The 25,222-nt window shown below is 60.0% G+C and overlaps 1 protein-coding gene across 1 annotated transcript; it reads right to left on the bottom strand.

Moving 5' to 3' along the window:
* Nucleotides 1-543: 543 nt before the first annotated feature.
* TMEM132E (transmembrane protein 132E) lies at nt 544-23,526 on the bottom strand. The gene is made up of 9 exons (XM_058854721.1): nt 23,418-23,526; nt 11,826-12,723; nt 10,902-11,042; nt 7,726-7,918; nt 6,733-6,876; nt 3,545-3,750; nt 2,328-2,607; nt 2,058-2,249; nt 544-1,580 (listed from the first exon to the last, which is right to left on the bottom strand). Exons 1-9 carry the CDS (start codon nt 23,488-23,490, stop codon nt 552-554), a joined length of 3,156 nt encoding a protein of 1,051 aa, XP_058710704.1. The 5' UTR covers nt 23,491-23,526; the 3' UTR covers nt 544-551.
* Between the last annotated feature and the right edge of the window lie 1,696 nt (nt 23,527-25,222).

Below are 25,222 nucleotides of genomic sequence, written 5' to 3'. Positions count from 1 at the left end.
CAGCGGTGCCCTGGGCCCACGGCCATTGTGCCCCCCACTCCTGCCTCCCCCAGCATCACCCAGGGGGGGCCAGCACCCCAAAACCCACGGGGTGACCCAACACTCGCCCCCAAAATTGTGCAACAGAGCGCGGCCAAGGCTGGGGGAGGCCCTTGGGAAGCCCTCAGCCACCACCTCCCTGCTGGGCTCCGGGGGGAAACGGGATCTTTCCCTTCTCCCAGCCCTTCCCAGCAGGACTCCCAGCCCCCTCCAGCCAGGGCCACACGCACGCCCTGAGCTGTGCCCCCAGCCCCACTGCGCGCCAGAGGCTGGGGGGCCACGCGTGTGCGGCTGCCTCCCCTGGGAAAACCGCTGGGGAAAGGGCGAGAACCGAAAAAAGGCCCCCCCGGGGGTGCCTTTGGACGGGGTGAGGACGTGAGATGTGCGGAAGAAGGAGCCGAACGCGGGTGTCCGGCTCCAGGGAAGCGTGGTGGCGCGGCGTGGCGCGGTGTGGCGCGGCGTGGCGCGGCGTGGCAGTCCCTCCCTCCCGCCCCGTCCCCGCTGCCCCTGCGTTAAGCGATCTCCTTGATCCTGCGGATGTAGTTGTGGAGCTCCTCGGGGTCCTGCAGCCCCATGTCCTGGCACACCCACTCCAAGTCCTCCTCATCGGCGATGGGGATGGAGTTGTAGGCCAGCTCGTCCGAGGGCATGGTGGCGAAGGTGGTGAACTTCACCCGCTTCCGTTTGGAGGTGGGTGAGTTGAGCGGGTCCTCGCTCTGGTCCCGGGTGGAGCCCCCCGAGGAGCCGTCCCCGCGCCCGTGCACCTGGCTCTGCACGCTGGTCTGCGAGCTCCCGCTGCTGTGGTGGTCCCCGTGGCAGCAGGTCTGCACGTTTTCCAGCGGGTTCCCCGGGCTCTCGGGCTGCGGGGAGAGGTCATTGTGAGCCCGCAAGGGCTGCCCGTTGCCCAGGAAGACCCAGTGGTGGGAATGGTCCATGTTGGTCTGGCCTTCCGGCGGGATGCGCTTGTGCCGGTACTTCAGCACAAAGACGATGCAGTTGATGAGGAAGACCAAGATGGCCAGGCAGAAGACGCCCAGCAGGGCGTACATCCCGATCTCCAGGTCCGTCAGCCCCCGCGTCACCTGCACGAAGCCGGTGGGGATGGTGGGGAAGTCCTCGGTGGGGTGGGACGCGCTGGACATCCGGCCGTCCTCGCTCGGGTCCGCTTTCCTGTCCACCTCTGCCCGCAGGGTGGTGCTAGCCCCGGCCTCCCCCAGCCCCGGCCTGCTGGACACGTGGTCGTAGTCGTAGGTGGGATCCTCCTCGGACCCGAAGTGGACGCGCACGGTGGCCGAGGCCGTGAAGAGGACGCTCTTGCGCTTGGTTTTCTGGCAGCTCTCGCAGATGACCAGCTCCACCCGCAGCAGCTCCCCCGCACCCTCGCTCTCCGCCACCACCAAGGGGAACGCCCGGTCCTGGGTCACCGACACCACCTTCTCATCCAGGCTGCTCACCACCAGGTTGTAGTCCTTGGGGTCGTAGAGGGACAGGGGGGCCGTGGTGCCGTCGCTGTAGGAAATCCACAGGCTCAGCAGCGCTTCCTGCGGGACCAACACAGGCACCGGTTGCCCAGCAGGAGGCCAGTCCCACCTGCACCCCCTTTGTCCATCCCCCCATCCACCTCACCCCCCATCCAATTCACCCTTTACTCCTCCAAAATCCTTCTTGTTCCAACCTTTCCCTATTTTTTCTCCTCAGCTTATTCTTCCTCCACGTTGCCCATGCTTGCCCAGGCTCAACCCAAATCCCAGCGGTGCCAGATGTGGCTGCCAGAGTTGGGCCAGGAGCTCTATAGGATTCCATCCCTCCCCCTGTGTCCCCACGGTTGTGTCCCCACGGTTGTGTCCTGTCCCCAGGCTCGGATCCAGAGATCTCTGTGAAGGTTTCTGGGGTGTTTTGGGGTCACCAGGATGTCATGAGGACAGTGGGCGCTGTGAGGGTTGGAGTGTGGGCAGGATTTGGGAGGAGGAGGTCGCATCCCAAGTTCTCCCCCAAGCCTGGATGCCCACCAGCCTCACCTGCTTGAAGAAGCTCAGGGTTTGCTGCACGGACGTGCGGGCGATGATGGTGTGGCTGTTGCCAGGGCTGGGGTGGAGGGACAGCGAGAGGCTGGAGACCACCTGGGCCTTCAGGTCCGTGATGCTGACCTTCTCCTCCGCCACCGTCACCAGCGTCTCGCCCAGCACTGCCTCCACCAGCGGGGACACCACCTGCAGGGGACGAGGGTCCTGTCACCGCCTGCCACCTCCAGCCAGGCTGGCACAGGGGGGAAAGGTGGCCAGGGGTACCTTGAAGAGGGTGGTGCCTGGCTCCCGCCCGGCCAGCGTGGAGCTGTCCACCATGTGGGCCACCCGCGGGTCGTCCACGCGCATGAAGTCGCTGACCAGGTCGGTGACCTCCACCAGCCAGTCCGGCCCCAGCATGGTGACCACCTGGCCCGTGCCCTCGGCAGCCGTGGTGTGGAACTGGGTGAAGACCTGCAGCGTGGAGTGCTGGTACTGCAGGGCACAGCCCCGGCTCTGCTTCCGCTCATCCTCGTCCTCCTCGTGCTCGCTGTCCCGCACCGACCTGCGGGATGGATGGATGGATGATGGATGGATGGATGGATGGATGGATGGATGGATGATGGATGGATGATGGATGGATGGATGATGGATGGATGGATGATGGATGGATGCATGGGTGGATTGACGGATGATGGATGGATGATGGATGGATGGATGGATGGATGGATGGATGGATGATGGATGGATGGATGATGGATGGATGGATGGATGGATGGATGATGGATGATGGATGGATGATGGATGGATGGATGATGGATGGATGGATGATGGATGGATGGATGGATGGATGGATGGATGGATGGATGGATGGATGGATGGATGGATGATGGATGATGGATGGATGGATGATGGATGGATGATGGATGGATGGATGATGGATGGATGCATGGATGGATTGACGGATGATGGATGGGCAGTGCTGCCAAACTCCCCACACCATGGCACCCAAGCCCCCCAGGAAAGGTGGCCAATCAGGGAAAAGCACAATGTCACCAATAAATGGTGGCTCCTGGGCAAAAGATGCCAGTTGTCCATGAGGGATTCAAGGGATTTGGCAGGATGTGGTAACAGCAGGGTCACCAGCATCTCTGCCCACTAAACAAATGAGAGAACAAGGTATCTCTGCTTGGGATGGACACCTGGAGGTCTCTAGACCTCAAACAAGCAACTTTGGAGCTTGGCTGTTCCCAGTTTCATCCAGGGAACTTTTGACCGCTGCCAAGGAGGAATGTTCTCCACCAACCTCACTGTGAAATTTTTTCCTTCCCCATAACCTGTGTCCGTGAGCTCTCCCTTTCCACCTTTCCACCCCTGAGATGCCTCTGTCTCCCCCACCTTTACAACCTCCTCATGAAGTAGCTGAGCAAGGCAATTCACCCATGACCACCACCTCCACCTCGCCTTCTCCAGGCTGGCCAGTGCAGCTCCTCAGAACCCACCTCCTGTCCGGCAGGATGGGCACCCTCCAGCCCTTGACTTGGCTCAGCCGGGCATCCGAGAGCTCGATGTGCAGGGGCAGTTTGGGCACCCACACCGTCATCTCCAGCGGGGCCGACAGGTGCTCGTAGGTGAAGGTGACCCGGGCGCTCATGGAGCCCCGCGACTCCTTCCCGCTGACGAAGACGTAGTCGCAGCTGCTGGAAACCTGTGGGACAAGAGAGGATGGGGATGGTCCTGCAGGCACAGCAGAGATCCTGGCAGGAGGCTGGAAGAGCTGAGTGTCACCTGGCTTGAATCCAGTCTGTGCTGGCCCCTGGAGCAGGGATGGTCGCTCCTCCCGGAGATCCTGCTCAGAGGGAGATCCACACCCCGTTTCCACCATACAAAGTGTCCCCTGACCCAGGTTCTCCAGCCAGCCCTCACTCTCTCCCACCTCACTAAGAACCTCCACTTGGTGCCTCGGTTTCTCTTTGGCCTCCAAGCTGAATTGTCCCTGAGCTAGAGGCACCCATGGGTGCTTCACAGAGGTTGCAAATTGCTCAACTTGGAAATTTGCCCCAAAATCTCCTCCAGAGGAGGCAGCGAACACAGACCCCCCTCATGCCTGTCCCCACCCGTGCCTTGTCCCCGTCCCTCCTGCTCACCCCAGAGCAAGATTCCTGCGGTCTGAATGAATCCTCCTGTTCCTCTTCTCGCTCCTCCTCTTTTAATTCCCACTTATGCAAACACCTTTAGTGAAATTCGCTATAAAACAAATCCATCCTGCAGGGGGTCACTCGTGACCGCCCACCTGAGCCAATTCTGGAGCCCAGGGGACACCAGGGCAGCATCTCCTGGGGTTTGAGCTCAGGCCACCAGTCAACAGCTCCTTCCCAGCCAGAGTGGCAGAAGACAGCCAGGAGGGGACTCCAACCTCTCATCTGCAGCAGCCCCATGGCCCAACCCCGATCCCTTGTCAGGGATTGCATCCGATTTATTGGATGCTGGAGAAGAACAGAACTCGTTTGCTCAACCAGCAGCACTGAGCACCTCAACAGCACAGAAAAGCTGATTTCCAGCAATTGAGAATCCCTGGATTCTCTGATGGCTGATGAAGGGCTGAGGCCAGGCTGACAGCAGAGGTGACAGCATCCCTGTCTCTCCCCCAGCCTATCCCTTGAGCACCTGTGGGCAACCAGATGCAGGAATTTTGCATTTCTGAGCCCACAGCAGGGTTTGACTTCTACAACAGCTCCAGGAGCTCGATGCACAATGTCCATGGTCCCCTGGGGCTGGTGGAGGAGGCAGAGCCCTGGACCTGGGCTCCTGGGGACATCCCTGAGCTCAGGAGAGAAGGGCGATGCAGGAGGGTTTGTTCCTTGTCTCCCTATCAGAGGTACCAGCTCAGCAAGTCTGACAAGACAATCTCATCTGTGGCGAGGAGGCAGCGCCTGAATAAAGATGAGCTCCCAGGTGAATCCTGCAGCAGAGGATCTCTGGATATTGTGCCATTTATCACAATAAACACGATGGGCTCTGCTTGCATTACCCTGGCTAATAAACCCCCCGGCACCTCCTTCTGGGCGCCACTCGCTTTGCAGCCAGGAGGGGGTTGAAACTATGACAACAAAAAATCCCTGCACACCAGGCCTGTCCCGAAGATGGAGTGACTGCAGATTAGCTCGGAAATGAAGCTTGTTCGGGGAAACTTCCCGGATTTACGGCGAGGTGTCAGGAATTGAGAGGCTGAGGGCTGCCTGGGCTTCCAGCCAAGGCGCCGCTGCCTCCGCTGCTGTGGCCAGGAGTTCCCGGCTTGGCACAGTGACAGGTGTGGGATTAAGGGGACACATGTTCTCCAAGGCCCTCAGGAGTGGGGAGAGCCACCATGGTCCTGGCTGTGTGTGAGGATCAGTCCCGCTGAGCTCCTGGGGGGATGTGGAATGTGGGGCTCTCAGAAGGGTCACACACAGGAGAGGCTGAGCATCTCCCACCCCCGTGTGTCCGTCCACAGCCCACAAGGTCACCACCCATTTTCAAAACGGGATGATTTCCACACTCCCTTGGGTGGTGATGTCCTCCTGTACACTTTTGTCACCCTGTGTCACCGCAGAAGGGGATGAGCATGACAACTCCCACCCATGCTCTCCCACCACATCCTTCAGAGCCACGTCCACACCAAACCCAGGACAAATCCCACGTTACACAAGAGAGCAACCACCAGGGAGCCACACCGGAGCGGGGAGAGGCAGCTCCCCAGCCCGCCCTCACGTTAAATTATTTACAGTAACAGATAGCACATCCCACTCCGTAAGCTGTGATTTATGGAGCAGGTTTAGAGCCCTGACACCGCAATCATACTCCCCGATCTCAGCAGGTAACTGAGAGCTCCCTCGGAAATGAAGCTCCAACACAAACACCAAATAACTCAGCAAGAAATTGCGCAGGGCTCCGAGCAGGATGAGAGCCGGGGCCGGAGGGCTGCTCCCTGCATTATTCATCCCAGCTCCTGGGCATGTGCCTGCTCCCCCCAGGTCTGGGGACAGAGTGTCAATAGATTTATGAGCAGAAAGGCAGCACATTAAACAGTTTAAGTGTCTTGGAGTCCATCCTGAAGTGTATTATTGCTCCAGTGTTTTATCACGCTGGGGAGGACTGGGCTCCATAAATTAGAGCCGGTCCTGTAAATCCCATGGATCGGGGTTTTAGTCAAGAACTTGGGTGAGCACTTTGTGGCACTGGATGTCCCCCATGGCAGGTGACACGGCCCCATGGACAGCAAATCCCAGCAGGGACAGGGATCTGCCATCACCCCTGTGGCAAAGGGGAGAAGGGGCTACGGCCCCCTGGAGAATCCAGACCCCTTCCCTGCCTCTGCCCAACCAACGGGAACGTGGAAAGGGAGAGCTGGCTGGGTGCATGCAGGGAGAGGGGTGGGAGGTGTTCAGGAGAAGGGAATGATGTCTGGGGGTGGATGGATGGATGGAAATGGTGGCAGAGTGACATGGGCAGGTGGGCAGATGGATTTATTCAGGGATGGAAAAATGTATATGGATGAACGGGGCTGGTGATGGAAAATGGGAAGGTTTGAGGATCAGGGGCTGCCTCGGTGGCTGGGGCAGGGAGCCTTTGGCACTGGCCCCATCAGCACCTCTCTCACCTGGATCTTCCCCTCAGCTCTTCCTCAGGTCACAAGACCACCCACACCCACCTTGATGATGTCCTCGTTGTTGGACTTGCACTCCACCATGGCCGAGACGTCCATGATGACGCCGCTCAGCTCGATGGCAATGACCTTCACGGGAATGGCCACCGTGCGCCCCGTCAGGATGGCTGTGTTGATGATCTCTGTGTCCTGGGGGTGGCACGGAAAGGGCATCGTCGTGTTAGAGGGCAGCCTGTCCCATCTGGGGCAGAGAATGACCTGGGTGTGGGGGGATGGATGATGGATGGATGATGGATGGATGATGGATGGATGGATGGATGGATGGATGGATGGATGGATGGATGGATGGATGGATGGATGATGGATGATGGATGGATGATGGATGATGGATGGATGATGGATGGATGGATGGATGGATGGATGGATGGATGGATGGATGGATGGATGGATGATGGATGATGGATGGATGATGGATGATGGATGGATGATGGATGGATGGATGGATGGATGGATGGATGATGGATGGATGATGGAGGATGATGGATGATGGATGGATGGATGGATGGATGGATGGATGATGGATGGATGGATGGATGGATGGATGGATGATGGATGGATGGATGGATGGATGGATGGATGGATGGATGGATGGATGGATGATGGATGATGGATGGATGATGGATGATGGATGGATGATGGATGGATGGATGGATGGATGGATGGATGGATGATGGATGGATGATGGATGGATGATGGAGGATGATGGATGGATGGATGGATGGATGGATGATGGATGGATGGATGGATGGATGGATGGATGGATGGATGGATGGATGGATGATGGATGGATGATGGATGGATGATGGAGGATGATGGATGGATGGATGGATGGATGGATGATGGATGGATGGATGGATGGATGGATGGATGGATGGATGGGTGGATGGATGGAGAGGTGCTATAGGGCAGGTGGTCAATCCCTCAGGGGGTTCCCCACCCCTCAAAGCAGGTAACAACTGAGGGCAGGAGCCTGCTCACCATGGCCAGGGGCACGATGGCCCTGATGTCCCTCTGGATGACCGTCAGCTCTGTCACCACCTTCTCCAGGTCGGGCGGGGGGTTGCGGCCCCGGTAGTCGATGTGCCACATGATGCGGCGCGTCACCGACTGGCTCGTGAAGTTCTCCATCTCGAAATCCAGCTGCATGATCTCAGAGGAGGAGTCCCCATCCCTGGGCAGGGGGACAGGAGGAGGGGACACAGTGAGGTGGCTGTCCCAGCTCCCACAGACACTCCAGGATAAGCCATCAGGTTCCCCAGCAGGTCTCCTTGGTGTCCCCAGGCTGCCAAGGGGGACTGTGCAGCAGGTGCCACCCAAACCCAGCAATCCTCACCTCTGCAGGGGCTCCTCCGATGGGATCCTGCAGATTCCCATGGGAATCTCCACAGTGGGAGAGAGAAATGTTTTTCAGCACCTTTCCCAGCAGGACAAGAAACCTCATCAGCTCTGCCAGGGCTGCTGGGTGACATCACAGGGTGGGTGTGGGGTCATGGCCTCGGGGGACAGTGGGTGGCTGCAGGTGCTGGCCTTGTCTCCCTGACTCCATCTTCCCAGCAGTGGGGATGGATTTACTGCTCCTGCCAGGACACTCGTGTCCCACAGGTGAGATCCCAAGTGTCCCACAGGTCAGATCCCGAGTGTCCCACACCCTGAGCACTCAGGAGTGACAAACAAGTGTCAACACATGAGCTCAGCCCAAGCTGTTGATTTCAGAGGCTCTTCCAAGGGGATTCCACGGGGAAACTGAGTCACAAGAAAGAGAGTTTCAAGCCCAGACAGCAGTGGGACAGCACTGATCTGGGACATGGGACAGGGCTGTACCCCAGCCTGCGAGGGAGGACGGGCAGGGGACGGGAGGTGGACAGAACCAGCAGGGGAGAACAGCCCTGGGACCATCAGCACAGCAAACACAAATTGATGGCAGGGCTGAGGGCAGCAGGACACGGAGCTCAAGGACAGGGAGTGACCTCTGGAGTGTCCCCAAGGCAGGAGACAGTGGAGAGGATGCCAAACCCAGCACAGGCTGCCAGACTAAGGGGACAGGTTGGTGTCCATTGACACCATGGCTTGGACACAACCTCACAGCAGCAGCATGAATTATTCCTACAGCCCATCCCTACAACCAAACCTCCCCAGACCTGATCCTGCCCTCCCAGCTCTGCCTCTGCCCTGCAAATCCCTGGAGTCACTCAGGCTTCAACCCTGCCCCATGCCAAACTTCACAGCTCCCCAAAAATTGAACACCCCTGGAGGAAACCTCAGCTCCCCAACAAACCACAGCAGTGTTAAAAACCCCTCAGAGCCAACGAGGAGGGGAGGAAAAGTGAAATTCCAGTGGAAGGGAAGCCAGGACTGGCTCCAGTTTCATCTCAGCACAGCAGCAATTGAGAAGGTCCCATCGATCTGGGGACACAGGGCACAGCCAGGTTTCTCTCTAATCAATATCTAATGAGTGACAGGGAGCAGGGAGAGACCAGAGCAAGAAGCTGGAGCTGCTCCAGGCCATGGCAAGCCCTGATCCCTGATCCCACAGCATCCATGATGAGCTTTCCAGTGGAGCTGATCCACTGGGGCTGGTGGAGTCCCTTGCTCTGCCCCAAGGCAGCTCCGGGGTTCAAGGGGAGTCACCAAAGGCCACAGGGTCTGGAAAGCAGATTTGGCTGCTCTTCCAATGCCAGGAGGCTCAAAGCCAGCTGGGAAGAGGCAGGTCCAGAGGCAAAGCAGAGCCAGAGGTGTTGGGGCAATGGGACCCCTCGCCATGGGGTGCCCCGAGGTGTCCCAGGAGCGCTGCCAGGCCCAGCCACCATCCTCTGCCCTCCCCCAGTGTCACCTGCTCTGAGCTGAGACAAGAGCCAGGTGCCCACACCGGGGCAACAATCTGGGATGCAGCTGCTGGAGTGCAAAACACCCCAAATTGGCCATTCTGACCCCAAAGCTCAGGGCTGGCGGCCCCTCCCTGCACAGCCAGCGCTGCCAAAAGCCCCCAGAGCCCCAGCACAGCAACTCCTCTGTTTGCACAGCCTGGAGGGCAACACGGCTTGGAGTCATTCATCCTCTCCATTCCGTTAATATTTGATGGAGTTGTTTGTCTAAAAGGTGATTGTAATCACTTTAAATTCCTCCCCCGTCTCTAACCTTTGCAGGCTGATTGGAAACGGTGCTGGCAGCGGGAGAGGGGGAAGGGGGAGAGGATCCTGCTGCTGGCAGCTCTGCTCTCTGTGTGCTCTGGGGTGGGCGTGCAGGGGACAGGGGCTGGTGGCCCTGGGGACACTCCTGGATCAGCCGTGGGTTTGGATGCTGTGGGTGCATTTTGGAAGCAGTGGGATGGGGTGAAGGAAAATCCACCCTCCTGGCAAGAAAGGGGTTCTGCAGAGCTTTGGAGCTCTCACCAGAGCACACAGAGCTGAGGAGTTCTTTTTTTCCACAAGTCTGGCCCCAGTTTTGCTCAGTTTTGGGGTGGGGAGTGGAGATGTGGGGAGATCTCCACGGCAGAGGACAGGAATGCCTTGAGCACATCAAGCTGCTTTAACCCAGCTCCTGGAGACGCTTGTGTCCCTCTTCCCACGGCACAGAGATGTCACTGTTGTTCTCCAGCACTTCAGAATCTTTCCTGCTGCTGTTTTTGACCCTGTGCCCATCCCCTGCCCTCGCCTGCCAGTCTCACATCTCCCCTTCTTCAGGCTGAGAACCCTCTGGGCTCCCAGCTTGGCTTTGTGGGTCTTTTCTCCTTCAGATCATTCTCAATTCCATTTCCAGGGCTCTCCTCAACTGATCTGAGCCTTTCCCAGAGTCCCAGGGATGTGTGAGGAGGGTAGAACTGCCTGGCTTGGATCCTGCTCCCCATCCAACACTCATCCTTCACTTTAGGGTTCAGATGGGACCCCTTCCTTCCCAGAGGGGACACCAGGACAGACAGCAGAGAGCTGCTGCTTCTCACAGCATTAAAACTTAATAAAAAATTAAAATTAAAATCCTTCCACCCCAGACTAAGGAATCCTCCACAGCTTCACAACCGAGCCCTAAAATCCTCAGTTTCCCCAGCCAGCACCCCCGTGGCACTGCAGCCACCCAGACCCATGGGCGAGGGGCAGAGGGAGAGCTGCTCCAGGCCAAGCCCAGCGCTTCCCTGGCATTCCCAGAGGTGCAGCCCTTACCTGGGCCCAGCCCCATCCACCCTGGACACGTCGACGGTGGCAGTGGAGTGTTTGCCACCCGTCAGCAGCTCCGAGCTCACCAGCCACTGCCCGCTCCTGGACTTGGTGCTGAGCAGGTTCACACCTTTCTTGGCCTTCACCCTGCAGAGAGCGACAGTCAGGGATGGATCCCCACCCTCAGGCGCTGCTGGATCCCCGAGGATGCCCTGCCATGGCACAGGAGGAGTTTTACCCCTGATCCCTTCAGGCTGTGGGAATCAGCATCCAGGCTGGCAGCAGCAGCCCGTTCCAGCTCCTCTCTCATGGTGTTTTGTCCCCCCAGTCACCGCTCCACCCCAGAGCTGACCCCAGGGCAGTAACACCCCTGTGGCACTGGGCATCCCTGGGGTGGAGGACAGGAGCACCACATCCCCCATTCCAGGAGCTCCCTGCTGGTCCAGAGGCCATGGGGACACCTGCAAGTGCCCTTTGGAGAGCTGTGGCCAGGGCTTGTGTCCCCACCCTTAGGGACACGCAGCAATGGGGACCTGCCCGCACTGGGGTTCTCAGCACCTCCTGCCCACCACCCCATTCTGCTCCCCGGTTCTGGGCCAGGAGGAGGGGATATGGGGGACCCCCCTGACTCCAGAGCAGCCCCAAGGCCACACCACACCCTGTGCCCAAAAGGTGGCTGGGAATAAACCCACGGCTGCTGGCAGAATCCAACTGGGAACACTGGGAGAGCGAAGGCAGCAGTGCCCAGTGCCAGTGCAGAGGTGCCCCAGTTGCACAGCCCTGCCCTTCTCTGCAGGGAGCTCCCACTGCAAAACCACATTCCAGATATTGCTCCAACCCCGCTTCCAGACCTGCTCCAGACCCTCCAAACACCAATCCTCCACAACCACCCCTTGGAAAAGGGAGCAGGAACAGCCCCCAGGGCCTCACCTGAGGGTGAAGTGCTCCACCGTGGAGTTGGACATCAGGTAGAGGAGGATGCTCAGCACCTCTCCTGGCTTCAGGGGCTTGTCGGGCAGGCGGATGAAGACGTTTCCGTCCAGGTGATGCTCCTGCAGGGCGGGCCCGGGCGGGGGCTGCAGGAGGCTGACGCTGCCGATGCGCAGCAGCGGGTGCTGCGTGGGACCCTCGGTGCGAGCGCCGGCCCCGCGGCGAGCGCCCGCGTCCCCAAGGCACTGTCCGGCGCCGTCGGGCGCGTGCAGGGTGTAGTACAGCTCGGCCTGCTGGCTCTCCCCCGGCACCACCTCCAGGCTCTCGGGGCTCTTCCTCCTGCCCAGCGGCACGGCCGAGGGGCCGAACCAGGCGTGGGGCAGCTCGGCCTGCACCAGGCACATGGCCAGGCTGCCCCGCAGCCGGCACGAGCTCTTGAGCTCGCGGGCGTCGCGGAAGGCGTGAAGCCGCACGCAGGGCAGCCGGTCCGTCACGTCGAAGTCGTCCCAGTCCCGGCCGGCCACGTAGAAGAGCACTTGGACCACGGGCTGGCTGGCCACCAGCCGGGGCTGGACGATGAAGGCGCGCACCTTCCAGTTGACGGTGAGGCGGTCGGGCACCTCCAGGGTGCTGGAGGGCTGCAGGTGCTCCTTGGGCAGCACCAGCCCCGTGCTGAAGGGCCCCAGGGTGACGTTGAGGACGGGCAGCTCCTTGGTCTGGAAGACGACGAAGGGCTCGGAGCGCTGCAGAGGGGCGCTGCCGTTGCCCGCCGGGCTGGCTCCCAGCTCCTTGAGGAAGAAGGCCAGGCGGGTGTTGGACAGGCGGTAGCTCACGGGCAGCAGGATGGCACCAGGGGGCTCGGCGGGCTCAGGGCTGGGGGCTGGGCCCTTGGCGTGGGCTGCAGAGGGGATGGAGAGAGCAGTTAGTGTGGGGCATCCCCCTCTGGAACAGCTCCTGAGCAGGGAACACTGATCCAGGCAAGAGTGGAACAAAGGAGGAGCTGGAGTTTCAGCCCCCAAACCTCTGAGAAGAGCAGCAAGAGCCTGGCTGGGTTTCTGTCCCACAAACCAAAAATGCAGAAGATCCCAGGACCTCGAGCAGGATTGTACAGCAGCAGCCTCACCAAAGCCACCCTCGGCATGGGATGGGGTGTCCAAGGTGTGCTGAAACCACATCCAGCCTCGTGTTGTCCCTGGGGAGCCCAAAGCACTGGTCACCCACCCCAGCACTGTCTGAACCAGCACAAACCTGGGGCTTCATCCCAGCTTCATCCAAACTTCACCCAAACTGCATTCCAACTTCATCCCAGCTTCACCCCAGCTTCATCCCAACTTCATCCCTGCTTCCCAAGGCATGGGTGCTGAGTTTCTCCAGAGGCTCATGACCAAAAGTTACATCCAGGTTAATCTTTGGCTGGCAGATCCCACCACGTATTTATTCTTTATTTTGTATTCTTTATTTTTTATTCTTTATTCTTTATTCTTTATTCTTTATTCTTTATTCTTTATTCTTTATTATCATCAAGGCTTTCCTTCTTCTTCCAGTTACCAGATCACCCAGGCCAGGTGACTAAATCAGCCCCCAGACCTGCTCTGTCCCCACACCTGCCTTAAGGGTGATGTCACAGCCACTCTGTCACCTGTCACCTGTCACCCAGGGCTGTCACCCACCCTGTGCTGTCCCCACGTGATAAAGCTGGCCCAGACCAAATTTTTCCAGACCTGGAGGAGAGGCGATGTTGGTGCCACCTTGTGCAAACCCCAGCAGCGCCCAGGGTCCCTCAGAAATCCCCTTTTGTCCTTCATTTTGATTATTTTTTTGCCTTTAAAAATTAACTCCAGGACTGGCAGAGCAGGGAGCCCCTGCCAGCCGGGGGCCAGAGCTGCCCGAGCCCCTCGGAAGGATCCGGTGGTGAGCAGAGGGAAAACCCATGGAAATCTTCCTGGGAAAGGCGGCCGGTGCGGAGCTGGTGCCCGGCACGCCTTGTGCTGGCAGCTGCGGGAGCCTGGAAGGCATCTCAAGGTCTTTGCCTTCTCCAGGAATTCCCAGGAGGGCTGGATCCCCCCCGCTCCCCTCGGCTCCCCGCATCCCCGCTCCCGGCGCTGATTGCAGCCGCTCCCAAGCGGCTCCCGAGCAGCGGAGCCCAAATTACCGGTGTCAAACAGCGGGGAAAGGTGTGGATGTGACGGCTCCGCTCCCAGGAATGACTCAGCCCCCTTCCCTTTGGGGCTTTCGGAGCCTGCCAGGACCAGGAGGCTTTTTCCAGCCCTGGAAGTGGCCCCAGCCACTTTCCCCGGGGCTCAAGGGATGCAGGAACCCCCGGCCCAGCCGGCGAGGTCTCTGCTGAGGGGCACAGGGGAGTTCAGCAGTTTAGAGGGCTCCTAAAAGGATCAGCGCTGGATACGGGGCAGGCAGAGTCCACATCCCGGGATGGAAACTGTCCCGGAGCCAGGCAGAGAATTCCCAGGGCTGTGGGAATGCTGCCACCGTGCTCAGCTCCAGCCTCTGCCACCCCATCCCGCTTGCTCTGCCTGATTTCCCATCTCCCAGAGGTCCTGGAGCTGCTAAACCCTGGCCAGCACCCATGGGTGCCCCTCTGCTCAGCACCGAGGGGTTTCTGCTCCTGTGAGTCATGGAAGTTGTTTTCTGCTGTGAAAGGTGAAGGTTTGCATCCTCCTGCCATCCCCGGCGAGTGGAAAAGGGGATTTTTTTTTTCCGAGGCATGAGATTGTTTGAGGAAAAGGATCCAGCAGGAGCGACATGGGCTGGACCCGCCTGGGCGAGGTACAGGGGCTTTGCTCAACCCACTCGCTGAAACAGCATCAGACTTGATCCCTCCAAAATCTCCGGGCTTCGGAGCAGGACCAGGACATTTCACAGGGAAAATCCACACAAAACCCCCCCAAAACCCACCCAAAACCCACCCAGCTCAATGCCCAGCACAGACCCAAGCAAAATCCATCCTTGAGGTGCTGCAAAGTTTCTGGTGTCACCCTTGAGTGGGGACAGGTGCCTGTGGGACACCCCTGTCACCCACCGGGAGGGGAGCAGCAGGGTTTGGGTGCAGTTTGTCCCCTGGGGATCCCGTGGGGATTCTCGGATGGATAATGAGGGTTGGGGGTTGCAGGACGAGGAAAGCCCATCCCAAACTCGTTTTGGGGACAGCAGCTTGGCCCTGTCACCCAGCCCTGCACCCCGGGGCGGGGATCGGGCCAGGCTGGGCTGGACATCAAGGGGATGGTCCAGGGAAGCGATTTCCTTCCCAGACAAAACGCATTTAAATGAATCTCTAATCCATGGCCGGGAGGGGACAGGAGCAAACGAATCCAGCCAGGAGAGGGTCTAACCCAGCCAGATCCAGGCTGGAATCAGCCACAGGGACAGGAGAGATGGAGAAGGGGGCAGGAGGTGCGCGGAGCTGTGGATGTGGAAAAGGGGGGGATAAGGATCAATAAAACAGGAGGGAGAATAAAGGATGGAGGGATTGGGGTCAAAAATGGCTGGAGAGCAGGAGAAGAGCTCCGGGATGAGGTGGGGAGGGAGGGAAGGAGGGAAGGAGGGAAGGAGGGAAGGAGGGAAGGAGGGAAGGAGGGAAGGAGGGAAGGAGGGAAGGAGGGAAGGAGGGAAGGAGGGAAGGAGGGAAGGAGGGAAGGAGGGAAGGAAGGAAGGAAGGAAGGAAGGAAGGAAGGAAGGAAGGAAGGAAGGAAGGAAGGAAGGAAGGAAGGAAGGAAGGAAGGAAGGAAGGAAGGAAGGAAGGAAGGAAGGAAGGAAGGAAGGAAGGAAGGAAGGAAGGAAGGAAGGAAGGAAGGAAGGAAGGAAGGAAGGAAGGAAGGAAGGAAGGAAGGAAGGAAGAGCACAGCTCAGGAGACTGCAGTCCCCACACCACTGTCCCCAGCCCCGCTTCCCTGTCACCCCCGGGTGGCCTCACGTCCCCCCTGGCCGGGTCTGGGGGGACACAAGGGTTAAGCCCTGCCGGCTGGCTCTGCTCCGCAGCCCTGCTGCCGCTGTGGCGAGCGGGATTTGCAGCACCTGACCTGCATTCCGGCTTTATTAGGCCGGCACAGAGGGGCCCATATGGCCCTTCCACCCTGGCAGCTCAGCACCGCCAGCCAAAACACAGCTCCCCGTGCCTGGCCAGATCCCCGCTGGCCTGGGGCTTCCCGAGCCCCCCCGGGCTGAGGAGCCACCCCCAGCCCCACAGCGGGACTCCCGTGTGTCCCCTCGGGCTGTCCCGCAGCCTGGGCAGGGGGGGGAGTGTGAACACACGAGTGGTGACCCCTTTGTGCAGCCCCACATCTGCCCCGCCAGATGTGCCCAGACGCGGGGCCAGATGTGCCGAGCTGCTCCGGCCACCCAACAGGGCACGTGGGGACAGTAGCAGCGCCCTCCAGCCCTGCCCCAAATCCCACACTTGGGCCAGGGGATCTCACTGCTGGAAAAAAAAACAGCAAAAGTCCCTGAAACATCCCCCCGACATCGGGTTTAGGTCATCACCATCATCATCATCATCATCATCGTCATCATCACCATCATCATCCCCAGTCCTGATGCAGGGGATGCTGGGCTCAGCCAGCCCGGTGGACACACGGGAGAAGAGGCTGATGGACACCCTGGATTGAGCCTCCAGCTCAATCAATTCCCCTCTTGCCCTGAATCCCGAGGAAACGAGGCCCAGGCAGAGCCTCTCCATCCTGCTTCCACCATCCCCGCTCACAGCTGCTGTCCCGGGGCTGGAGAGCCTCCTCCTCCTGTTCCCCTGCTCCAGAACCGAGGGCAGAGCTGAGCTCGGCTTAGCCCAGCCCCAGCTGTCGGCCGTGGGGATCACTGCTCCAGGCGGGATCTTTATCCTGGCTTATCCCGTGGGACACAGCAGGGGCTCCCGGGGCTATATCCCCACTTATGGGGGGAAAAGCACACAGGGAAAGCCCTGGAGAGGAGGGAGGGGAAGTTTGAGGTCGGCTCGGGAGGGTTAAAACCTCTCTGGATGTTAATGGGTGCTGCTGGGGGCTCGGTGGATCGATGGATTGAACGCAGCTCCGGGGAATGTGGGACACCAGCCCCAGCTCCCACCAGGCTTCCAGGCGGTCCCAGCTGGGAACAAGGCAGGAGAGTTGTCCCTAAAGCAGTGGCTTGAGCTGCCACAGTGATAAACCCACCCCAAATGCCCGGGGGGGATGGAGGGGGTGTCACTGGCCCTCTCTGAGGGCTCCCAGCCCGGCTTGGAGGGATTTTGGTGCCCAGCAGTCCCCAGGACCAGCAGCGCTCCCTTATCCCCAGATCCAGCGTCATTCCAGGTGATGACTGGAGCCCTGAGCAGGGTGATGATGGCAGGACAGGCCCAGAGGAGTCAGTGGGGTGATGGATCCCCCCAAAACCCCGAGAACCAGGAGCCCCCAAAGAGGAATTCCAGCCTGGCTATTCCCCGCTGGAGCACGGATCTCTCACTCCTCTTTGCTTCCACCCCGTTCCCCTGAGCATCCTGTGGATCCCATCCCCAAAATCTGCTGCTTCAGCCTTTGCCACCCCATCCATCAGGACCAACACAAAGGGGAAACTGGGGTGGCAAATACCTGGGATGGGCCACATCTGGAGCTCCTGGAGGTGCCCCACAGCTGGAGCTCCCACAGCTGGAGCTCCCACAGCTGGAGGTGGTCCCAGCTCCCAGGGAAGGGTCAGGCTCAGGCATTTCCCTGCTTCTCCTGGGAATCTCTTCCTCATCCCCAAGCACCGACCGCTGCCACCCTACACTCCCACCCCAGTGGGGTCAGCACCTCCAAACACCCTAAAAACCAACAAAAAGGCAGAAAAGAATCCTCCAGGCCTCCACTCAAAACTCAGCCAGCCCCCCCTCTCCACTCCACACTCCCAGGGTAAAAAAAAACCAACCAAAAACCAGGAATTCAATAGAAGCCAAAAGCAGAAAATACAGGGAGACTCCTCATGGAAACCTCCAAAACCTTCCCTGCAGGCAGAGCCTTGGAAATTTGTTTTGGTGTCATAAATGACAACAAGCTCCCCCTTCCCTCTGATGCATCCAGAGCCTCCATCTCCAGTCCCAGCTAATTGGAACTCAATTAAGTGAATAATTGTTACAAATGTGGAATCACCTTCCCCTGGCGTGCGGCGGGCAGAGCGTGGGAAGAGCAGGGATGCTCCTGGATCTGTCCATGGCCACGGCAGGGATGAGCTGGGAATTCCCACAGCACCAGAGGATAAACTGATCCAAGCTTCCCAAAATCAGCCTGGGGTGGGAATTGAGTGGGAGCTGGATGGGAGTGCTGGGGTTGGATTCCTGGGAGCAGCAAGAGTGGATTCTCTAACACAGGGCTGTGCCTGGTGGGCTCATTTCTTGTAGATCCCTGAGATTTCTCCCTCTCCCAGAAGTCCAGCCTGGCTTTTCCATCAGCAGGAGCAATAAAATCCAGCAACACTGCTGGGACATATCCTGGGATATTTTTTTTTTGGTGGGGGAAGAAGCAGCAGCGAGCAAAATGGAACCATCCCAGCAGGGCCTGTGCTTCCCCCAGGAAATTAATAAGAGGGAATAAACAAAACAGGGGGGGAAAAAATTTAAAAGAACCAGCCAGGGAGCTAAAGGAATAAATAAATATGGCCTAAATGGGATGTGCCGTGCAGAGGCACAGCCTGCCATAAATTCCTGGAGCCAGCAAGGCTTTTACACGGCAGCTACTTTAGAGCAATTTCCACAAATCACGGCAAGGGACAGGCTGGGGGACAGGGAGGAGAAGGCCTTTCCAGAGGAGGGAGCAAAATGAGGAAATTAATTAAAAAGGGGGGATTAGAAAAGGACAGGGAAGAGGTTGATTGTCCCTGATCATGGCTGGCCAAGAAGCAGTGGCAGGGGAGGTGGCCTGGGATAAATGGGGCAGCCCAGAACGTTCCGTGGTGCTCGCTGGGCTGGGGGAGCCCCACGACGGGAGCAGCCCAGGTAGGCACAGGTGGATTCTCCTAAAAACCACCCTGGGGAGCCAGAAATGGGAATCAGCAGCTCCTGAGGGACAAACCCTCAGCACCCAGCGTGGGGACAGAGCAGGGACAACGCAGGGACACCCCCAAAGCCACGTGTCCGGCTCGGATCGCCCCATTCCCCGCATGGCCAGGAGCAGGAACGTCCTCCCAGCACCCTCTGAACACTGAATTTCCCCCCAGGCTGCCCTCCCAACACTTCCAGGCTGTGCCCAGCAACACCTTCCAGAATGATTCCGTGGGTGAATCGTGGTGGAGCTGGATTCCATTCCAGAGGCACCCAAGGGAAATCCAGCCCCAGATCCCAGGTTTGGGGTCCAACATCATCCCCAGACCCCCAAAAGCAGGGCTGGGAAGCGGTGCCAGCTCAAACACGGCTGGGATTCATCCCCTTCCTGTGCTCCAGGAGAGGAGCTGATCCCGCAGCCGCACCGAGCTGGCAGCAGCAGGGATTGCATTTCCAACCTGATTTATCTTCCAGAGCAAAAACACAGCCTTTCCTCAAAGGAAAATAAATGAAAAATGAATCGACTCCCAAGTTTTGCCAGTCCCAGGGGAGAGCTCAGAGCAAAACCCAACTCCTGCAGGGGACAGGAGGTGACAGCACCACCTGAGGTGGCAAAGCCACCCCAGCAGCGCCTGCTTGGGCTTTTAGGGAAAATCCAGTGACAAATATCATCCAGGTGGTGGGAAAATGCTCGCCAGAAGGTGACAGTGGCTTCACCAGAAGATTGAGATGGCCTTGGTTGGTGGTGGCCTCCCCAAGGCCAGAGCAGAGGTGAGGGGGGACGAGGGACAGGCCAGGAGCAGCAACAGGTCAGGGAACAGCTCAAGGAAAAGGAAGGGAGAGGCACATCCTGAGGAACAAGCTCTGCATCCCAGCTGCTGGTGGCACAGGTGACAGAAATGGCCCAGCCCAGCTGGTGCCTCCCCAGGGTGGAGATGGCTGGGCCACCACAAACGTGGCCGGAGGACCCCACACCTCCAACCTCCAGGCAGGTGAGCTCCAGCCTCCTTTTCCCTGGGAAATGTGCAGCAGGACTCGCCTCACTCCACCCCACCAAACCATTTCTCCACATCTTCCAGAGGAGATCTGATCCCCACTGCCACCACCGGGGTCCCCAACCCCATCCCAACGTGTCCCACCCCAGGAGCAGCCACCTCCCTCCCTCCCTGCCTGCCCGTGGGGGCTGCTCGTTAGCAGAGCCACACATTTAATAATAAAATCTTCTGATTAGATTAGCAAGAGTGACCTTTTCCAGATGGATGGGGCGCTCCTGCGGTGGCAGCGACAGGCGCCACGCGGGAGGGGACACCCAGCAGCTCCCACACACACAACGCTATTTTGGCCAGGCAATGCAGGAGCCAAAATAATCAGGTGGTGCTGTCTAAGCAGCCCTTCCCTCATCCAGCGTGATGCCACATCCCCCTGATCCCTCCACAACAGGGACCGGAGCTGGGATGTGCCGATGGATGGATCCGCAGGGATCCTCAGTTTTTCCTTTTTTCAGCTTTTATAGGGTGCAGAGGAGCTGGGAGAGGGATCTCAGCAGCTGGGGTGGTTGAAATAGTAGCACTGAAAAAGAAAATTTTCAAGGAAATAGCCGGGTTTCCCAAAAATTCCTGAGCAATCCCCAGCCAGGGGTGCTGCCAGCCTCAGTTTCCCCCAAAAGGACAGGTCTGGATGAGGACCAGGCCCTGTGGCTGATGCTCCCCAAAATCATCACTCAGGGAATCTCCCTCAGCTTCTTCCCTTCCCTCAAAAACACCAAGAGGGCAAAAGGGGTAGAAGAAAAGAATTTCCATGAGGGGTGCCCAACTTCTCACTGCTAAATTCCATCATCGGGCTGGGATTTAAGGAACTGGGGTTTGGGGGAGGTGGAGCAGGCCTTGGGGTCACACAAGGGCACTCCAGAGCCAGAATCCAAAGGGAATATCCCTGCACATCCCCCTTTTCCGTGGAAACTTGTGCCAGAGGCCGGGTCCCCTCCCCTCACCTGCCTGCCAAAAATCCCATCGCCCCTTCCCTGCTCCTGGCATCGCTCAGCTGCTCCGAGCCCAGCGCAAGGAGCGGGCTGGGGGCTGCTGACCCAGCAAACACCGGGATCGCATTCCCGGGGCGCATTCCCGGAGCTGGAGGAGCCAAACCGGGTGCAGGTTCCCGGTTCCCGGCAAGTTATGGCACATCTCCACCTGCTGGTCTGAAAACCCGGGAGCCGGGAGACGCCGAGAGGGACGGGGATGGGGCTCGGGGTGTGTCCCCCGCTGGGTTTGGGGTGTCCCGGCTGTGTCCCCCAGCAGGGATGGAGCCCCGGAGCCCCATCCTCCACCCCCAGCCCCATTTGGCTGGGCTGTGGTGGGAGCCAGGGATGGGAAACACGGGGAGAGCGGCGCAGCCCAGCACTGGGAAGGGATGGGGGATCCGGCACAGGACCCCAAAGCTGCCCGGGATGCTGGGACAGGACAAACCCAGCAGGTCTGGAGCTCTGCAGAGCCTCCAGGCTCCTTCGGGAGCAGGGAAACTGAGGCACGCTGCAGGGAGCTGAGGGAAGATGCAGAGCGCAGGTTTAACCCTACAGACAGCTCAAAAAACATCCCACAAACCCATAAATCCCCCCCGTGCTGCATCCCAACAGGTCCCAGCGCCGAGCACGCACCACCGGCATCCCCCCCCGGCGTCCATCTGTCCGTCTGTCCATCCTGCGAGCCCTCGGGGCCACCCTGGGGCCATCCCACCCCGGGGATGCCAAAAAAAATAACACAAAATCCGCGTTTCTGGAAGCAGCTGATCTGGGGCCTCGGCCAAGCAGCTCCCGGGGAGCGCAGCAGCGGCGAGGCTGGCACGGAGGGCTGCTCTTAAATCAAAAACAAGGGGGAAAAAAGGGAATGAAATGCTCCAAGCAGGAGAGCAGGGCACCGCTTCACCACGGGCTGACCCCGCCGTTTGTGAGGAGAACCAGGAGCTCCCAGCGTCTTTTCCCGGCTCCCTCTGGGACCTTCATTCGCCCACCAAAGGCCAGCGAGGGCAGCTGCGCATCCCGAGAGGAGGCTCGGAACTCCTGGCAGAGGTTTCCCTTCCCGTGAGCATCGGCAGCGCGGCGAGCCCCACACGGGCCACCCTCGCCCACCTCGCGGTGGCACCGCGGGCACTGACGGGGACATCGCATCCCCCAGCCCAGGACACAGATCCTGAAGCCCAGGCCTGAGCCAGCGGCTTTGGGGGGTCCCAGCAGCAATGGGGAGGGCTCAGAAACCCCCAGGGAGGGGATGGGGAGCCCCTGCAGCAGAGGCCGCTCCCGATGGATCATCATCCCCACAGGGATGCTCCTTCCCCCGGCAGCACAGCCGACCCAGACTGGAGCAGATCCAGGGAAATGGGGCGGTGGGAGATGCTGCTGCTTCCCTGCAGGCTGTCGGAGCCCTGAGCTCCCAAAGGAGCCAACAAAGCCTGCCCGGGGAGCACCGCAGGAATCGGGCTCGGAGCGGGGGTGCCTCTGCCACCCCTACGGAAAGTTGTGTCTCCACAGCCCGGAGCATCCCCGCTCCTCCACAGGGCTCTGGATTTCCAGGGTGGAAAACCCCTTCCAGCCCGCCTTCAATGCTCCCAGAAATCCCCTCTCCTCCTCATTTCACCCCTCCCCGAGCCCCTCCGCGCCCCTCGGGTGCTGCAGATGCTGGGAGAGCCCTGCCTGAGCCCCCGGGGGCTGGCGGTGTGGCACAGAGCCGGGCACGGGCCAGGGATCCCCCCAGATTCCGGAGGGATCATTTGAGCTGGGCAGTGTCCCCGGGACACCCCGAGCCCGAGGCCAGAGCCAGCTGATCCCCCCAGACCGCAAACAGCCCCCGCTTTCTGCTCGGCCGCGCCGGGGAAAGCGGCTCCGGCCGGGGCTCGATTTTAAATGGAAAACATCCACAAAAATCATTGATGGAAACCAAAGCCCGCGGGCCTCGGGGTGCGTGACCCCTCTCTGGCCTCGCTGGCCAGGAACAGCCCCCAGCAGCGGGTCAGGGCCAGGCCGGGATGTCACAGCCACTGGGACGCGACCCGGGCCAAGGGGGTGCAGCCCCCCCAAACCCCGCAGAGGGCAGGGGGACAGCGATGGCAGGGGCTGCACCCCCAGCCCAAAATGCTGCCCCCCGGGGCAGAGCCTGCCCAGCAACTCGGCACAGCCCGGGGAAGTGTCTGGGTGCGGGTCTGGGGGATCAGCGAGTGGATAATAGCGGATAAAGCCCTGATCCTGCCGCTAAAGCAGCTCTGCATTAAGGAGACAAGATTCGGGGGGGGCCGGGGGACACCCCCTCGCCCCGTGTGTCCCCCTGCCACCCTGCTGGCAGCCCAGGCTCAGCCCAGCCCGCTGCCAGCGCTCGCAAGCACAAGCTGTCATTTTATTAAGCCGGGAATAAACTCTAATCTTCACCCATTTGGCTTTGGGGGGGGGCACGGAGGGATGGCCACGGCAGGGGGGGGGTCCCAGGCGGGCACAGAGGGACAGGGGGTGCCCCGGGGTGGGGGGCAGGTGGTGCAAAGCCCCGTGTTGCAGGTGTATAATACAGAGATATATTTCTAAATATTGCCCCGCCATCTCCCCCGGTGGCTGCACTTACCGGGGAGCAGCAGGGAGCAGAGGCAGCAGAGCAGCGCGGCCGGTCCGGGCAGCATCTTCTCCGGAGAGGCCATTGCAAGGTGGGGGAACAGCCAGAAAAAACGGGAAGGTGTGTGGGGGGGGGGGGTGGTGGGGGGAAAAAAAAAAGCCCGAGGCACCCCCGAGAGAAAAGCAAATTAAAAATAAAAAATTAATTTAAAAAAAAAAATGAAAAATAATAATGAAAGGAATCCAAACCGAGCACCAAAAAAAAAAATAAAAATAAAAACACCCGCAGAAATCCCCCTAAATCCAACCACGTGCGAGCCGGGAGCAGCAGCCAGCGGCGGAATTTGGGGAGGGGGGGGGGAACCGGGTCAGGTGTGGGGGGGCTCGGCTTTGCCCCCCACCCCAGCTCAGCGAGCAGAGCACCCCATCTCCGGTCCCCCACCCCTCCCCAGCCCGCACCCCAAAGCTGCCGCAACCCCCCCCAGAGCCTGCAGGGCGGCCGGGGGAGCGCCCAGCCGGCGGGGGAGGGTCCCCCTCCTCTTCCTCCTCCTCCTCTTCCTCCTGAGGAGCCGCGAGCGGGGGGAGCAGAGCACGTGGAACCCCCTCCCGGAGGTGAAAGCAGCCCCGATGTGCCGATGGAGGATGATGATGCTGCAGGGTGCGGGTCGCCAGCCCACCCCCCCCCCCCACCTCTGCACGAGAAGAAAAATCAGAATTCCAAGCGCTGTTCTTCAAAAGGGGGGGAAAAATATTGGGGGGGAGGAGGGAGGAGAGAGAGCAAAAAACCAAAAAAATAGAAAGGCGGAATTAACGCGCTCCCCCCCTCGAGGAAAAAGATAAACAGGCAAAAAAAAAAAAAAAAAAAAAAAAAAAAAAAAGGAAACAACAAGAACGTAACAAAAAAACCACAACCCAGAGCCGGGTGAATAATTAATCCTAGGCAGATGCGATTAATCGGCGGCAGGAGCAGCTCGGCGGAGGAGTCCCCGCATCCGAAGGCAAAGTTTGGGGGGTGGGGGGGACACCCCCAGACTCAGCGCTGGCAGCGGGGGGACCCCGCCAGCAGCGCTCCAAGGAGGGGGTCCCCGCCTCCTCGGCGTTAAAGAGGGGGTGTCCCCCCTCCTGCCCGCGGAGGGATGGACCCGGGGGGTGCCGGAGGTTGGGGTGGGTGAGGGGGGCTCTGCCGCGGGCCCCCCCCGCCTGTGCCGGGCCGGGCTGGGCGCTCCGGTGCCCGCTCGCCCGGCCCGAGCCGCATCGGGCTCCGCTGGGTGCCAGCGAGGGGAGGGCGGCAGGGGGAGGCGCCGCCTTCCTCCTCCTCCTCCTCCTCTTCTTCCTCCTCCTCCTTCTCCTCGCAGCCCCCACCTCCCGCTTGCCGAGCCCCCCGGCAGTTCCAGCCGCCCCCCACCCCGAGCCCCCGGCTGGTGGAATTTGGGGGGCTCGGGCCCCTCCCGGGCATGGCGGGGTGCGGAGAGGAGCAGCCGGGCTTGGCCACTCCTGGCCACCCTTGCGGGGTGTCCCTGCGCCCCCTCCGTGTCCCCTGTCCCCCTCTGTGTGGGGGTCACGCTGTCACCCCCTCCCTGGGCTGGGGGATCAGTCACCCCTTCCCTCCCTGGTCCCTCCACACCTCGGCACATCCCGGGATCGTGTCCTGCAGGGCCTGGGGAGGGATTCCCTTATCCCGGCTCGCTGCAGCCGAGCAGGAGTTGGGGTTTTGGGGCAGCAGCGCTCCTGGGAATGCCACACTCCCCTCAAGTGCCCATCGGGGGGCTGAGACCCCATTCCCAGCCATCCCCTACACTCCCACCAAGGCTGGCTGGG

This window comes from Poecile atricapillus, chromosome 21, assembly GCF_030490865.1.
Source record: "Poecile atricapillus isolate bPoeAtr1 chromosome 21, bPoeAtr1.hap1, whole genome shotgun sequence".
Lineage (NCBI taxonomy): Eukaryota > Metazoa > Chordata > Aves > Passeriformes > Paridae > Poecile > Poecile atricapillus.
This window is presented reverse-complemented; position numbering and strand designations above follow the sequence as displayed.